The sequence below is a fragment of the Bos indicus x Bos taurus genome, chromosome 4 (genome assembly GCF_003369695.1).
Source record: "Bos indicus x Bos taurus breed Angus x Brahman F1 hybrid chromosome 4, Bos_hybrid_MaternalHap_v2.0, whole genome shotgun sequence".
Lineage (NCBI taxonomy): Eukaryota > Metazoa > Chordata > Mammalia > Artiodactyla > Bovidae > Bos > Bos indicus x Bos taurus.
The window spans coordinates 58278561-58295898 of NC_040079.1; the positions used below are offsets into that span (position 1 = coordinate 58278561).

The following is a 17338-nucleotide window of genomic DNA, read 5'->3' on the forward strand; positions in this document are numbered from 1 at the left end:
TTAAAATATATTTAACTCTGAGTACCAGGATTCAAAGTTTGCTAATGGACCAAGTGGGCTTCCTTCTGTAATACTTGAGGTCCCAAAATTAAACTCCTAACCCAAGTTAACTTGTATTAAAATGTCATGTAGTTTCATCAAAAACAGATTTAAGAGAGGGGACTGTTACCAGTCTACTTGAGCACTCTACTCCTGCATTAATGATAAGTCAATATGGCTTTCTTCCACAAGATAACAAATCCCTGAACACAAATGTGTAATGCTATCAGATTTAGCTATCAGATGGATATATAAAACTTTTGACTAATCAGAATCACCTATTATGCTACCCAAAAGGGTTGATTTTAAGTGTCTAAGAACTAAATTGGTTGGATATCAAAAGAAAGTTCAGAACATATTTCCTCGGCACTCTGAGTAACTGGTATTGAATAGTGGTGGAAAAGCTTACTTTTCTGAGAATGTCTTTCAGCTGCAGATGATCGGGAAGCAGTCTGCCCGAATACACCAATCTCTGATCCTTCGTCAACTAAGAAATGGGATAAAGAAAAAAATTCAACTTTTTCTAATTATACAAATTGAAAGTTGGGAGTAAGATGCCTTACTACGGGTAAAGTAAAATTCCCTTTAGGCACAAATACGCAGGAAACTGACATAATTTAAGAATTTGGTTTTTCCAAATTCCATGTAAGACATTAAAAGTTCAGCAAATGGTAACATATCTACTGTAGATATAATAAAATACAGATAATTACCAAATTATCTTTAAAACAGGGGGAAAATAAGTAAATTGGAAGTTGGTCTTTCAGCCATAATGCAATGCATGTGTGACTGTCATTAAAAACCTTCAAGACTATTAATGAGAAGGTGGCTGGCTTTCTATTAACAATCAACAATGGGATAAAATTCCAAGGTCACCAGTGTTATTCTGCATTATTTTGTCAGTATTTTTAATCAAAAGTATACATAAAATGTATTTTCTTCTTTAGTAACATCATGCAGGGTAATTTATCAGTTTTAAATTCAAAGCCATTTGCATATAGTTTACAGTTTTAGATAACTATTCTAGTTTTTATTATTCTTGCCATTCTCATGAATACATTTGTACATTTTTCAAAAACACAAGACTAAAGAAAAACAAACTCAAGGGCATGGAGATCCAAGTGCCATCTCCATATACAACCCAAAATATAAAATAAATTCTGGTTATCTCTGCCTTATTTTGTACTTCTAATAAATCTGCTAAGTGCTCACACTACAAGCATTAGGTATTTAAAATAAAAACATTTATGTACAGTTCCCATAAGACCTCCTATTTCATAATGGAGAAACAGGCAAGCGTTCCTTGAATTCTATTAAAACAAATATTGGCTATATTGACAATTACTAAACATGCCAAATCCAAACAATAATTGTAACAATTTTCAAACAGTCTATATATGCAACATGGCTAATAAAAAAGTCTTACATTAAAATTAACCACAGTAAAAAGAGCCATTTTGTAGTTAAGACCTGTGGTTCAAGGGTCCTTAGGTACCAAAGGTATAGTTGTCCTTCCAAGATACTTAGCTTTTAGGCAGAATTTAATTTCCCCAGAAGTATTTTTGAGTGCACCATTCCGAAAATGCACATATACAAATTCTTATATATAAACAACCAAATACAACACAGGATTTTTTTGAGAAACTACATATCACAAGTCTTGAAACTTTAATCAATACATATGAACAGTGAGTGGGGCACAATAGTAAATTATGTAAGTTAAACGCTAAGCGATAAAGACTGATTTAAGCCCTGGAGAAATGAATTAGATGATGCTTTGTAAGTTTCTACAATATACTTATTACTTCAGCTGCAACCTAAAGAAGTTCCTTTGATAAATACTATAGCCATAATAAACTATCAGTTCAAACATTTCATAGATACTATGTTATATCACTTGATACAAAAAATATCAGTCTTTTCTTATGATTTTACTTTACTATTAAAATTCTCAAACACACACAAAGTGGAGAGAATAAAATGAAGCCCCTTACCATCTTTGGAATTCCCAAATATCTAGCTCCAACAATTATCAACATTTTGCTATTCTTGTTTCATTTACCCACCCCCATTTCATTTTTGGCAAGGAAAAGAGTTTTAAAGCAAACACCCCATATCATTTCTTCTCACGTTTTAAAAAATAGCATGTATCTGTAGCAATTATTTTTGTAGCTAACCACAATATTACCACCTTCAATAAAATTAACATTAATTTCTTATTAAGTAATATCCAGTACAGCTCAATTTTCCCCACTTGCTCAAAAATGTCTTTTTAGGGATGTGTGCTGTGCTGTGCTGAGTCACTCAGTCGTGTCCGACTCTGTGACCCCATGGACTGCAGCCCCTGTCAGGCTCCTCTCTCCATGGGGATTCTCCAGGCAAGAATACTAGAGTGGGTTGACATGCCCTTCTCCAGGGGCTCACCCCAACCCAGGGATCGAACCCAGGTCTTCCGCATTGCAGGCAGATTCTTTACCATCTGATGGTTTGTCTAAATCAGAATCAAACAAGGTCCACACATGGAATTGGGTTGTTATGTCTCTTTTAATCTTTTAACAGCTTCTACTTCTTTCAAAATTTTCCCTGGGTACATGTTGCAGTCTGGATGTAACTGACTGTGTCCTGGTATCCTATAGTTTGTCCTGTAGTCTTCTGTAAATGCAGTTAGATCCGGAGGGTTGATTAACTTCAGGTTCTTTTTTGTTTGACAAGAGAACTTCCTGTTGTATCACATCATTATTAGCACATGTAGACTGGGTGACCTACTTTTAGTCATGTTAAGATCGATCAGTGTGTTTAAATATTGTCAGCCTGATTCATCCCTATGAAGTCTCCATCAAACATTCACCGTTTTAATAACTTAGATCAAACTGCCTAGATCCATTATTTCATTAGGGCTAGAAAATAATTTTGACCTCTGTAGTATGTAAGAGCTTCCTTGCTTTCGGGCACATAAGGTTCACCTTCCACATTTCTTTTGCCAGGCCTGGAGAGAGCCACAGTTCCAGGGGCTTTATTCCTTTTAATAGGAAATGGCATCTAAAGACAAAATCTGGGGCCTAAGGCTACTTATGGTCACTTGCTATTATTTCTAAGATTCTTCAAGAGAGATACAAAATATGTATTTTTGCAAAGGAGAAACTTAAACCCAGAGTGAATATTCATTTTTCTGATTTTAATTGAATGGTATATGGTTTTTTATTTTATTTATACATCTGTCACCCTGAAAATCTTTTTTACTAATGATATTAACAAAATTATGCCATTAGCAAAAGTACTTATGTGCTTTATCCTACTATGTATAATCGCAATAATTCTGGATGAGGTTTAAGATTTCTTGTCACTTTTTCAGTCCTTAGATCTATCCTACTAGAGATATGTAGTCAAAATAGTGTTTCAAAATTACTTGTAATTTTGTTAACATCCTGACATTGTTAAACTGTGTAGGAATTTTTTTTCTATTTAATTTTTAAAATTATATATAACATACACAGAAACAAAGGAAAAATTATAGAACAAGGTACAAAGAGGTTTAGCTTCTATCTCCTACCCTCTTCCTCTGTAATTCTGAAATACCCTTCCATGGTTTTTCAACAACATAACAAATGTGGATATAAGCACACTTGTATTTCCCTTCTTTTTTCACATAAAAGGTAGAACACGATACTCACTCTTTAGTACTTTGTTTTCTCACCTATTTTACCCTGGCAATTACTCCTTAGCAGTATAACGATGTCTTCCCCACTCTTTTTAAATGCTCCATTACATAGAAAGACTAAAATTTACAACATGGATATTTGAATGTTTCTAGGTTTTTGTTATATACTCATAACATCCTTCTTTCATACTATTCATTTCTCTATATCCCCCACCATATCCTGCAACATAGAGCTCCCTGGTGACCTTGATAAAAGCAATCTTGGTGGAACAGTAGGGTAAAACTTAACTGGGATGTATTTAAGAGACAAGGAGAGGAGTACAGTTAAAAATAGTGAATATTCACAATTTATAAGGAGTTGTGCACTAAAGACAGAAAGGGAATGAAAGTAATAGCTGGAAGGGAAGTGGAGTCAAAAGAGGATCTTGTTTGTTTTACTGTTTTGTGTTTTTGTTTTTTTAAGGAAAGAGAAATAACATGTTTGTATGCCAATAGAAATAATCCATCCTCAGGAAAGTGATGATGCAGGAGAGAAAAACAGAAAATTTCCAGAACAATGTTCTTGAGTAACTCATAAGGGGTAAAATCTTGTGTGAAGGAGTTGAACTTAGAGAAGAATATGGCAGAGAGAGGCGAAGAAGTGTTAAGAAACTTGTACACAATCCCACTACCACCATTCTTTGCCTCAGTTTTCTTATTTAAAAAATGAAGGCAATAATAGTACCCATTTCACAAGGTTGAATTTTCACAACAATAAAAATGCACACAAACCTCTAACAACAGAGCAGAACACTCAGAAAATGTTCAATGAGCATTTGATACTAATCTCTAACAACTGCTTCTCTGACATCATGCAGTTTCATGAGGATTAATGAGATTTTGTGACAGTATTGATAAGCTGTATGACCAGTGGCAGACTACCTTTGTTCATTATGTATAAGAACATGATTAGGATACTGCTAAATAGGTTTGGTTAAAGTTGCAATAACTATCAATTTAATGAATAAAAAAGCAAGCCCTATTCCATGTTTGAAGAGCTTTCAAGAATCAGTTTAAAATGCCATTTATAAATAACAAAAAGAAAACTTTTAATTCATTTCACCTTCTCTACATAGAAAAATATTTGAAATTAGTTTAAAAAAAAAAGTCAAGAAGTCCATGTGCAAAGCATAAATTACTTACCTTCAGATTTTTAGTGAAAGGATGTACTGAGTGGATGGGATGAAAGAAGTATTTATCAACTACTTCAAAATGTAAGAAAACTATGTATTAGCTGCTTTCTACATAGGTAATCTCCACTTTACTATTAAACTGTAACAGTAATGGAATTAATCATGTACTTTATCACAAGTATCATTTTTAAACAAGATGGGACATAAAAGTGCTAGAATATTTGGACTACTGACATGTATATATATAAATTAAGTACAGTGGCAATCCAACTTAGTTTACTCTCATAACTGTTTAGTAGATAGGTTTAAAAACAATTTTTTCACAGAAACAATACAGACCACTATCAGTCAGCAACCTCACAGACTCCAGAAGCCCATGCTTGAAAAACTTAGCCATATAAATTAAAGACATTTAGGAAGATCACTTAGTTTAGAATATAGGTACTAAAATCTCATGAGAGTCAGCTATAAAGCAATCATTCAGTTATCTATAATGATAATTCTTATGTGAAAATTAAAAACTCCAAATTAAAGATTTTGAGAACTCCTAGTCCTAAAACTATGAGTCCTAGTTTCAGAAATACATACAAATACTCATCAAACTTTCAAACCTAACAGCACACAATCTATTTAACCCAAAATACAGCTGACTGAAATAGCACTACTAAAAGCCCAGAGACTGATAATCCCTTACTGCCAAGTCCTATTTTTTTAAAGCCTATACCCACGGGCTTCCCTGGTGGCTCAGACGGTAAAAACATCTGCCTGCAATGCTGGAGACCCAGGTTCGATCCCTGTGTCAGGAAGATTCCTGGAGAAGGAAATGGCAACCCACTCCAGTACTCTTGCCTGGAAAATTCCATGGATGGAGGAGCCTGGCAGGCTACAGTCCATGGGGCCACAGAGTCCGACACAACTGAGCAACTTCACTTTCTTTCTTTCATACCCACTGAACAGAAAAGCTGGGTAATGGCCAAGCAAGTCCCTCAGCAGGATGAGGAAGAGCATGGCCGAAAGTGCCGCAAAAGGTTCTGACATTTGCGAGGAGAAAAGACCATGGCTTTCACCATTTGCACCTCTGGAAGAGCAATCAAAGTTTACAAAATCCATTAACAGGCATTTGTACATTTCACTCATATCACTGGTCACTGTCCCTCCAGAGTCCTTGGCTAAATTTTTCATCCAATTTTAAAAGTGAAGAAAGCTTCTTCAGCTGAGATGCAAATTTGCTTCTCTATCAAAGGCCTCTCTCCCTCTCAGACCCAGATCCATATACCCACCCATTTATTAGACATCTAACACCTTCAGATATCTTTTTGAGTTTTTGTTGTTGTTGTTGTTTGTTTTTTGCCTTTGGCCACACCGGGCAGCACATGGGATCTTAGTTCTAGGACCAGGGATCAAACTCATGCCCTCTGCAGAAGATATGCAGAATCTTAACCACTGGACCACAAGTGAAGTCCCCACCTTCAGATATCTTAGTAAGCAACTCAAAGTCAAAACATCTACAACAGTTCTCAGTTCCCAAATCTCCAGATCTTTCCCCTTACTTGTTCCCTATTTCTTAAACAACTTGCCACCAGCTGTTTAAGCCAAAACTCTGGGCGTTATCCTCAATTTTTCTCTCACCTTGTCTAACATATCTAACCATCAGCAAATCTCACGGACTCTATCTCCAGAAGCCCCTCTCAGTCCATTTCTTTCCATTTCCATCGTCATTATTCTAATCTAAACTGTTACCTCTTGCCTGAACTTCTGTAATATTAATAAACAGCATCTTTAATTGGTCTTCACACACTCTGGTCTACAGTCAGTAAACAGAGTGATCTTTTAAAAATGTGAATCACTCCTGTCTCTCTCTAGTAGATCCCTACCAGTCTGGATTTAATTCTAATTCCTTACCATAACCAGGTGGTCCCAGCAGATCTGCTTTCCATCTCTTTCCCACATCCTCTGATTTTCTTCTTTCCTCCTCTCTCATTAGCCAAATGGGCAATCACTTAGATCTCCAAACATGCTAAGCTCGTCACCAACTCAGACACCATTCCTGTAGTATTCTCTCCCAGCTCTTGCACACCTAACTTTTTCTTAATCATCTTTTGGGTCTTAACTTTAAAATGACCTTCTCAGAGAGGCCTTACCTGATTTACAAACTTAAAGAAGAGTATTGTCTTTTACACACCCAGTTTGTTTTCTTCATAACACAAGTCATAATCTGTAATTATGTGCACGAGTTTATTTCCCTAAGTGGGATATGACTGTCAAGAACAAAAGAGGGTCCATGTCTGTCTAGCTCATCCCTCTGCTCCCATAGCCTAGCCATGTGTCCTGCAGAGGAGATGCTAAATGCCACTCTATTAAATGAAGTGTTATGAGTCCAAAAGCATTTACATAGATTTGGAAGACATAACTTATTTGAAATTCATGGTATCAGTTATTTTACACGTAATCATTAAGAAAGAAAATGAAGTATTTAGTTAGTATTTAGTCTATGAATCACAATACTAGCTTAAAATACTTGCTGGTGCTAAATTCATCTGGTTCATTTCTGCAAATGGTACTGATATTACCATGTTATTATCAAGGAACAATCGTGTGTTGGTATCTTAGTATTAACTTTTCTCTAAATAAATAGTCTATTTCAAATAAACTTTTATCTTTCCACAGCAAGGGACCATCAATTTTCAAAAAAGCAGAACATAACAAAATTACATTGTACCCCACCCAAAAAATACATGAAGCAAAAACAAGTATGGATGAAAATGTGAAGAAAGAACCCTTTTACATTACTACTGAGAATATAAAATGGCATAGCCTCTTAAAAAGCTTGGCAGTTCCTCAGAAAGCTACCATATGACTCAGTACACATCCAATCCATCCCTAGGTATATACCAAAGAGAAGAGAAAACACATATCCACACAAAAGCCTGTAAGAGAATATGCACAGAGGAAAAAAGCAGAAACAACTCAAATGCCTACCAACTGATGAATGGACAAACAAAATGTGACATCTATTAATACATACTGCTGCTGCTGCTGCTAAGTCGCTCAGTCCTGTCCGACTCTGTGCGACCCCAGAGACGGCAGCCCACCAGGCTCCGCCGTCCCTGGGATTCTCCAGGCAAGAATACTGGAGTGGGTTGCCATTTCCTTCTCCAGTGCATGAAAGTGAAAAGTGAAAGGGAAGTCACTCAGTCGTGTCTGACTCTTAGCGACCCCATGGACTGCAACCCACCAGACTTCTCCAACCATGGGATTTTCCAGGCAAGAGGACTGGAGTAGGGTGCCATTGCCTTCTCTGATTAATACATACAATGGAATATTATTTGGTCATAAAAAGTAAGGAAGAGCTCATACATGTTATAACATGAATGAATCATGTAAACATGCTAAATGTAAGAGTAAGACATAAAAGATCATATGTATTACAGTTCCATTTATGTGAAATTTTCAGAATAGGTGAATACATAGAAACAAAAAGTAGATTAGTGGTTACCAAGGACTGAGGAAACAGAGAACGAGGAGTGATGGCTAGTGAGTATGGGGTGATGAAAATGTTCTGGACATTAGAACACCAGACAGTGGTGATGATTGTACAACTTTGTGAAGTATTAAAAACCACTGACTTGTACGTGTTAAAGGGTAAATTTTATAGTATCTGAATTATATCTCAATTTTTAAAACTGTTGCTTTAAATGGAATATTCAAATGCCTTCAGATAATCAGAAGGAAAAGGAAAAAGAATTATTTAATTTTACTGCGGTTGATAATAGATTAAAAGTTTTCAGATGCATAAATTAAATAAGACTTGACATTTTCTCCACTAAAAAAAATACTGAAAAAATTCAGTTTAAATATCAGTAATTTAATTTAAATATCTGGAAAATCAGTGCTTAGACACGGTAACAAACCACACAACCATCAACTGAATTTTCAATTGGTTTGGATTATAAGCTACAGTATTAGGAAAAGAACGGATTTTGAGATCTCAATTCAAACTCAGTTTAACTTGTAAAAGTGACACAGTTTTATTTATCCAGACATACTAATAACAGTATTTTTTACTTTGATTAAAAATTCATTTCTGTATTAGTTAGGGTAAGTAACACTAACTGCTATAACAAACCTCCAAGATCTCGGTAGCTTAGCACAATAGAAGTTTCATTTTTCTCTCAATTAAAACAACATTACATGGTGTCCTTTAAATATAAGAATTCAGAAGACTCAGGATTGGTAAATTTAAAATAAAGTACTAATGAAATTGTCAATTAAAAATTTCTTCTGTTAAGATACTGTCTACACAGAGTAACATATAAATACACTTGACTATTTCCATTAACAGCACCACCATTCTTCCTTCTGTTCACACCCTACATCAATAGTCAGCAAATCCTATCAGGTATACTATTAATAGTGCTTCCCAGGTGGCTCTAGTGCTAAAGAACCCACCTGTCAATGCAGGTTAGACATAAGAGACACAGGTTCTATCCCCAGGTCGGGTAGATTCCCTGGAGGAGGGCACAGCAACCCATTCCAGTATTCTTGCCTGGAGAATTCCACGGACAGAGGAGCCTGGCAGGCTGAAGTCCTTAGGGTCACACAGAGTTGGACACGACTGAAGTGACTTAGTACAACATACTATTAATACTCTCACCATCTCCACTGCTCCACCCTAGATGAAGCCTGGTGATATATGGCAGAGCAGAGGCAGCTAAATTACCAAGCTGGAAACATCCTGTTGGCACTCTGAGTAGCCCAGAGACAGAACTATACCACTCCAAATAAACAGCTGCTTAATCAGCTGGCCCCAAAACTTAGCTACCTATTAACAGAGATTGCTAAAAACCAAGGTGAGGAAAGTTCATCTGCTAGTATAATATACAAAAATAAATCCTAAACTGGGAAAAGATGTTTTCTTTCTAAAAGGTTTACATATATTTTATCTGAAGTGTCTGACTTTTTAATGTTTAACTAGATAGCAAAATGAAATACTACGTATCCCTAATGCATTTAAAATATTCATAAGAGTCTAACATGAGTTTACTAAGAGAACAACACTTTTTTATTTCTGGCAAGTCATGTTGCTTGCTTGCTCATCAGTCATTAGTTCATGTCTGACTCTTTGCAACCCTATGGCCTGTAGCCCGCCAGGCTTCTCTGTCCATGAGATTTTCCAGACAAGAATAATGGAGTGCGTTGCCATTTCCTTCTCCAGGGGATCTTCCCAATCCAGGGATCAAACCTGTGTCTCCTGCATTCGCAGGCAGATTCTTTATCACTGAGCCACTTGGGAAGCCCAGAAAGTCATGTAGTTGGTATCAAAAGATTAGATTTTTTATGTGAAGGATTCAATGGGTCTCTCATGATTATGTTTGGCTTAAAAAAATCATGTCCTTAGTATATCCAACTTCAACATAATCAAACAGCTTAGCAAATGCAACAGTCAACTTACGTGTTGGTTCAAAGAACTACAGTCCAATTTCTTTGAAAACAGTTAACTATTAACATTTCCGTACTTACATATAATTCAGCTGCAAATGTCAAACAGCCTTAAAGAGCTAGTTCCCAGGAAGTGCACAAAATATCATTTTCTATGGGAAATGAATTCTGTGAATTTGTACTGAAATGTATCTCCCTCTTATTTCCACTAGATCCACCCAATCTAAAGCTTCAGGAAATTTAGAGAGACTGTAAATGGAAGCACAGCTTAATCAAACTGCCTCTACCTCTTATCCTCTTACAACGACAGTAAACAAAAAAAGCTCACAGAGCTTAAACAATAATTTCCTCTAGAACTCCAAAGGGACATTCTGTGTTTAGCTGTTTCTACTCAAAGGCCAAATTAGGTATACATACAACAGAGATGCCAGAATGTATGACTGCTGTGGGTCACACAAACAAGCAGGAATGTGAAAAGACAGGCAAAGCTATGTACTGTGAAGTCTTAAGATATTATGTTCCTATACCTTCTTTATAATTTATCAAAATAACAAAAATAACCACAGTCTAAACTGATACATTAGAACAGTATTAAAACTATGTTACCCATTCACCTGTAGTCTTTAGATGATAAACCATCTGAACACACACGTCTTTTTACAGTTTACTTACTTCTTTTTAATTTGCAAGTATATAAATGATAGAGCCAAGCCCTAAATGCCTTTCTTCATGTTATTATATATAACCACATATGTTTAAGATCTGAGGCTTGCAAGTCAGACCAGACCAACCTAAATACAAATTCTGATTCTACTTAAAGTTGTATGACCTTGGGCAAAAAAAAAAAATAACCAAGTCTCAGCTTCCTCATCTGTAACAGAGAGCTGATAATAAAACTTACAGCATAACCTATGAGGAATAAATGTGATAAATATATAAAACGCTTAGTAGAATGACTGGTATACACAACAACCACTTAGTAAATGTCAGTTTAAAATCAGAGCACCAAATATGACAGTTAAGTAAAACATTCAAGACCAGCAAATCTGTATTTATTATGTATGGGAATTCCATGGCAGTCCAGTGGTTAGGACTCCATGCTGTCACTGCTGAGGGCCAGTTTCAATTCCTGATCAAAGAACTAAAATCCCACAACCAACACACCACTGCAACCCACCCCACCCCCAAACACACACACACCAAAAAATTATTATGTAAAGGAATAAAGTTCTAGAAAAATTCTATTTTTAAAAGCACTGATGCATGATTAAACAAAACATCACCTTCACAGTACTGTTATTTTCCAAGAAAGACATTAGAAAAAGGCTACAAGAGGAGCATAATAAAACAAACTTTAGTCATCATTCATTCAAAACTTTTAACTTTCCATCAACCTTTGATAAAAATCTTATAAAACAAAAATTAGGGTGGATTATAGCCCCTTTAAATCAATAGTTTTGAGGTGATTAAGCAAGCAGATTTTTAAAATGACCTGTCTAGTTATGATAAGTGAAGTAAGTCAGAAAGAGAAAGATAAATACTATATGATATCACTTATATGTGTAATTTAAAAATATAGCAAACTAGTGAATATAACAAATATAATTAGTGAATATAACAAAAAAGAAACATACTCACAGACAGAACAAACTAGTGGTTACTAGTGAAGAGAGGGAAGGGGGAAGGTAATAAAAGGGTAGGGGACTAAGAAATACAAACTATAATGTATAAAATTTAAGTTATAAGGATATATTGTACAACACAGGAAATATAGCCAATGTTTTACAAGTTGTTTTTTTTTTTTTTTTTATAAAAAATGACCTTCCTAAGTAAGGTAATAGGGAATTACAAAAATAAGGGAGATATAAACCTCAAATTATATTATAAAAGCTACTCCCACTGACAATGAAAGTAAGACTTCTATCTGAACTGTAGGCAATTATGCAATGTTACATTCTCAGAATAGAATCTATACAACTAGTTCTATTCCTATTTCTTTAATTCTAAAAGAATCAGAGCAAAGGCACAATTTGAAAAGGCAGCAAGAGTGGGGAAATCTCTCCAGAACTGAGAGACATGTTCAACAGGCACTCTGAGTTCAAGACAGAAAAATGGGAAACAAAAAGATACACGTCCCTTCAAAATTGATTTCAGGGTAAGTCATGTTCATCTTAGTTTGTGTATAAGAGCAAACAGTAAGAAACAAGATAATGAAAAAGGTGCCTAATTGGATTTAGAGATTCTTACTTTTTATTTCCCATTTTTAAAGTTTTGTCTAGGACAGTCCATTCTACTGAATAACTTTAAGTTCAACCATTTTGATATTTACATACCTGGTCTAAACTAGATCAAAGTCTGAAACTGCTCAAGTAAAAGAAGTCCTCTTGATAGGTTATCTTCACCCACTAGTAGCAATTACCTAAATTTCAGAGTAATTATCTCACACTACAGGCCAACTTTAAGAACTGAAAACCTAAAATCATTAAGTGATGACAAATGTCATATTAGAATATGATTCACAATTATATACACTATCAACATGAACTGCTGCACTAACCAGGTCTTAAACCATGTTCTAAACCAAGTATCAACACCAAAGTTAGATAAATCTCCACCAGAGCTCAATTTCAGATCTGAGGTTTTTTGTAATGACTGTTTAAACTTCTGCATAATCTTTTAACACAGTACTATACTACCAGGTACTAGATAATATAAAGCATTCAAAATCATCAGGGCAACAACACCTCTGAAAGAACAGTTAAAAAAAGAAACTATCATCTTACCTCCCTAAAACTGTTCTCAATTCTTTAAGAAAAATGTTTCTGTGAATCTTTTCTAAAACAGCTTCACATTCCCTTATCTCAGCTCGAGTGAACGGTTCCCTTCCTGTGTTCCTACAGCACTCAGTACCTCCTTCTTGTATGACACTAGCCACATGATATTCTATGTCTGTATCCCCCACTAGACCTGAGCTACTTAACAGCAAAGGACTCGTATCGCCTTTTTGCTTACTATATAGACCTTCATATGCCAGATCAATAAATCCTGATTAAATAAATCAATGAAGCCCAAGCACATGTGCTTTGGAAGGAGGAGTATATTTGTTGTGGGTTGGGTTTATTGAGGGAAGGAGAGGTTGAATTAAATGAAGTCAGTATCTGACCACAAAACTAAAATCCTAAGATTTTATACACTGTTGCAAAGTTTAGCCAGAATTCCATTAATAGCATGTAGAGATCCTAAAAGAACAACTTTAAATCTCCATTCTTCTTCCAACAGCTCTCATTTATTTTCCTAGAAGCCACTGCTCACAGGGACCAAGGCCTCTACCTTACCTGACCCACCAGACCCAATAAGAGCAGTAATGACGAGAGCTACAAACTTTCTACTTCTTGCTATGAAACAGTTGCTTCTACCAGGCACTAAACTCTTCTCTGCTTCAAAGTCCACCCACCTCCACCAGGCAGAGATGCAAAGAATTAGGCATGAGAAATGATCTGTTAAACACCAACTAGCACCTGAAACACTTTAAAACAGAATCAATGTTAAGTAGTCATTGTGGGTGGTCATAAGAACCTAACCTTCCTTTATATTATATCATTAATATAATATTGTTTATATTGTTAAATTTCTCTGTTCTAAATAACAACTTTACAAGTAAACTTTAAGAACTCCAATTCCTATGCTGAGGACTAACCATGGCTTTGGAGTACCATTAAACAGTTGGTCTGTTCAACAACTGTGATACTTCAAATCAGTTCTAGATGATAAAAAAGCTAGAATGTTAAGTACGTCAAATCTAATAACCTTACAAAGTTTTCAGTGAAGTTCTATGAAAATAAAACACATGTACACCATCCCCACTCTCATTAACCTAGAAATAAACTTCAGATATTTTCACTTGGAGAAAACCTGCTGGAGGACAAAAAAAGGTTTGCCACAAGGCTAGGTAATTAACAGGCTGCATATTATTTGGTACAGCTTCCAAAACTGCCTCCAGCATGTCCTAGAAGCAAGCGGGTTAGGAGAGAGGGGTGTAGAGAAATTTGCAGCTTATCTATCCTCCAGCAGCTGACTGATGCAGATGGGCACTGACAGCCCTCCACTGGAGATTAGTGCTAAGAGGGCAGAACTCCTGGCAAAAACAGGCTTATCTCAGGTGCAGGTTAAGACAAATGTGTTTTACACTCCTCTCTTATACACTTCCTTAAAAAGAAAAAGTTTCAGAAAAGTGATAACTCTTGTTCTATCACAGTACAAACCAAGTCCCTTTTGGTTTACTCACATAAAGATCCTCACATAAGTATATATTTGAGCATATATCTTAGGTAAGTACTTAAGATATATGCTCCATAATGGCTCTTTTATGAACAGTACTATGGACATCCATGACTTTCAATTCCAACTACCCTAAAAAGCTATTTTCTACTTCATCATATGCAATAGGAAATCTTTCGCAAAACAGAAATTTTTACAAAGAAATTGTTACCCCTGTGTAAATCTTTGCTTTCAAGACAAGATGTGAATGAATTAGAGTTCCAACAATTTTGTTTCAAGTACTTAAGTACATTAGGGTTTTTACTTTTCCTTCTAAGAATATTTGTATGAAAAAATACTGACAAACATAGCTAATGCCAACTAACAGTTGTTTTTCTACATCTCCTGTTTTTGCAATAACTGCCCTATTTCTATAGTTGTTCTAGAAACCTAAACGCCTAACTAAACTTAATACTGTAACACTGAAACAGTACTAATTCATTAATATCTTAATATAGATCAAGTGTCTTCCTTACTTGTGTGCATAAAACAAGTGTTAAGTAAAACCTGGAAACCACAGTTGCCTTCCAACACATCCTTACTGCTGGCTTAAATTTGCCAGATGCCAAAAATATTTGCCACCCTAAAAATCCAAGCCTCTTCATTAATTAAAAAAAAAAAAAAGTTTAGTAATGGCTGAAAACTACTTATTCAGGAACGAAATTTTTACACAGTGGAGAACAAGAAAGCCTCACTTTCACACACTGTACATGACATACTTCTCTAAATTATTCCAAGACTTAATTATCAACTATGTTGATAACTTTCAAATCTAACTTTGGGAACAGATGAAGGTGCACTGTTTTATTTATTATGTTTGCAATATCCAGATATGATTCAGAATGGAAAACACTGCCACACTGATTTACAAATGGCTATATGAACGGAATAAAATGATGTACCAAATGGTGGCGGGGTGGAAGGACTGTTCTCTTCTAAATTAAGAAAATTTCTGTGTCCTCTACAAGAGAAAAATGAGAGAGGGAGGGGCAGGAGAAAGTCAAACTAAAAACTCTTTGCTTCTTAAAACATATATACTAGTGTGGAAACTATAACTTTTATAGAGGTCACATGCTTATTTCCAAGAAAAAACTCGCTCTTCAGCAGAAAGCAAATTTCTGGGCCAGGTGTTTAAAGTAAAAAGGAATTTTATTCTAATAAGTAATAAAAGCTTTAATATGGGTTGTAGTGCTTATCTTTTTTCTTAAAGGATGCATCTGTCATTCGCACATTAGGTTGATGACTTTGAGTACAAGGAAAACAGTCCTACTGTATGCCTGCCAATTCTCACGTCCCTTGATATTTCTGTATACTCTTTACTAATTAACTGAACCTCATCAGGAAGACATTAATGATGGTTCAGACACTCAAGAGAGACACATAACCTCGGGATGCAAAATACCTCACAGTCAAAAAGAGACCTATTTGACTCAAAAGGGGAGGGGATAAGCAGGGAGTAAGGGAGTATAGGACACGAAAAGCTGTTGGCCAGAGCAGTTGTGCCCAGCTTTTAGACACTTACTGGTTTGCTAGGGTACACGTTAGACAGATGCGTTTTTAGTTTCCCCACGGTCCAGTTCAAGAAGCAGCTAATAGTCTGGTCACTGTATTTCTGATTCGGTGCTTTAATGATGAGGGTCACAGGAATCTCCATCCCATTTTGGTCCATGGTGCCCCCAAAGTCTTACAGAGTCAAGAGGAGCAGCAGTTAAGCCCAAATGAGCCGAGATGGTTACTGCCGGCGCAGCTGGGATGGAGACGGAAGCGAGTGTGTTCTTAATACTCCTTGTCCAAGTCAGTCATCGGGCGATACAAAGGCCATTGCAGGTACCGAAGATGATGGGCAGCGGCGGCGGCGAGGTCTGGGGGCCCGGCCGTGGGTGCAGTTTTCCCCGCCAGGTCCGGGCTCTGCCGGGCTCCGCCGGGCTCCGGACTACAGAAGGAGGCCCGGGTGAGAGAGAAAGCGGTGAGAAGGGAGGGGTGAGGGCGAGACAGCCCGAGCCACCGCCCCGCCCCCGCCGCGACCCCCAGCCTGAAACGCAACAAGGCCCCTACGCGATGGTCCCTCCACGCGGGTTAGAGAAGGGGACGGGCCGCTCAGGGCGGCCAGCCGTGACAGGCAAGGCTACCTGAGAGATGGCCGCGGGTCCCGCCACCGCTGCCCTCCGCGCCCAAGCACGGCCACCGATCGCACAGTCTGGCCGGGCGTCCTCCGCGGCGGCCGCACCCTTCCTGCTGATCGGCGGCGCCCAAGGTCCGGCCCCGGGTCTCGCGAGGCGGCGCGGTGGCAGCTGGAGAAGTTGGCCGAAGGGCGCGGTCAGCTCTCCGCCCGACCCCTCGGGCAGCGGAGCCGCGGCTCACTGCCGGGTGCGGCCGAGAAGGCGGCAGGTGGCAGGAGGGCGGGGACTAGAGTCGGGGCGCCGGCCGCGAGCGCGCTGGTTTTGTTGTTGTTGTGAAGAAGGTCCGGGTCCCTTTAAGCCGGAAAACGCAGGGCGGAAATGCGTCACGGGCGGCTCGCCCCGGCACGCGGCCTTCCAGGTCCTGTCGGCGCAGCCCGCCGCCCACCGTGGCTGGCTCCCGACACCTTGGGCCAAATTTTGGCTCGCCCGGAGGCCGCGTGGGTGCGTTGAGCCCGCCAGGGCAGACCATTCCCTCCGCCCCGCTTCTCCAGCAGCACTTGGGCCTTAGCACTAGCACATTCTGGTTTGACCAC

At 37.6% G+C, this 17338-nt stretch overlaps 1 protein-coding gene across 4 annotated transcripts in view; it reads right to left on the minus strand.

The window, feature by feature from the left end:
* Positions 1-17094, minus strand: part of HERPUD2 (HERPUD family member 2) — a 36086-nt gene extending 18992 nt beyond the window's left edge. For 2 of the 4 annotated variants that reach the window (XM_027539516.1, XM_027539515.1), the window contains exons 1-2: positions 16755-17074; positions 16148-16558 (exon numbers count right to left, since the gene is read on the minus strand). In XM_027539516.1, coding sequence (XP_027395317.1) covers positions 16148-16294 — 147 coding nt within the window. In that variant the 5' untranslated portion in view covers positions 16295-16558; positions 16755-17074. Of the gene's footprint in view, positions 1-448; positions 527-16147; positions 16559-16754 lie in introns of all 4 variants that reach the window. The other 2 variants (XM_027539514.1, XM_027539517.1) reach the window with 2 other exon arrangements.
* Between the last annotated feature and the right edge of the window lie 244 nt (positions 17095-17338).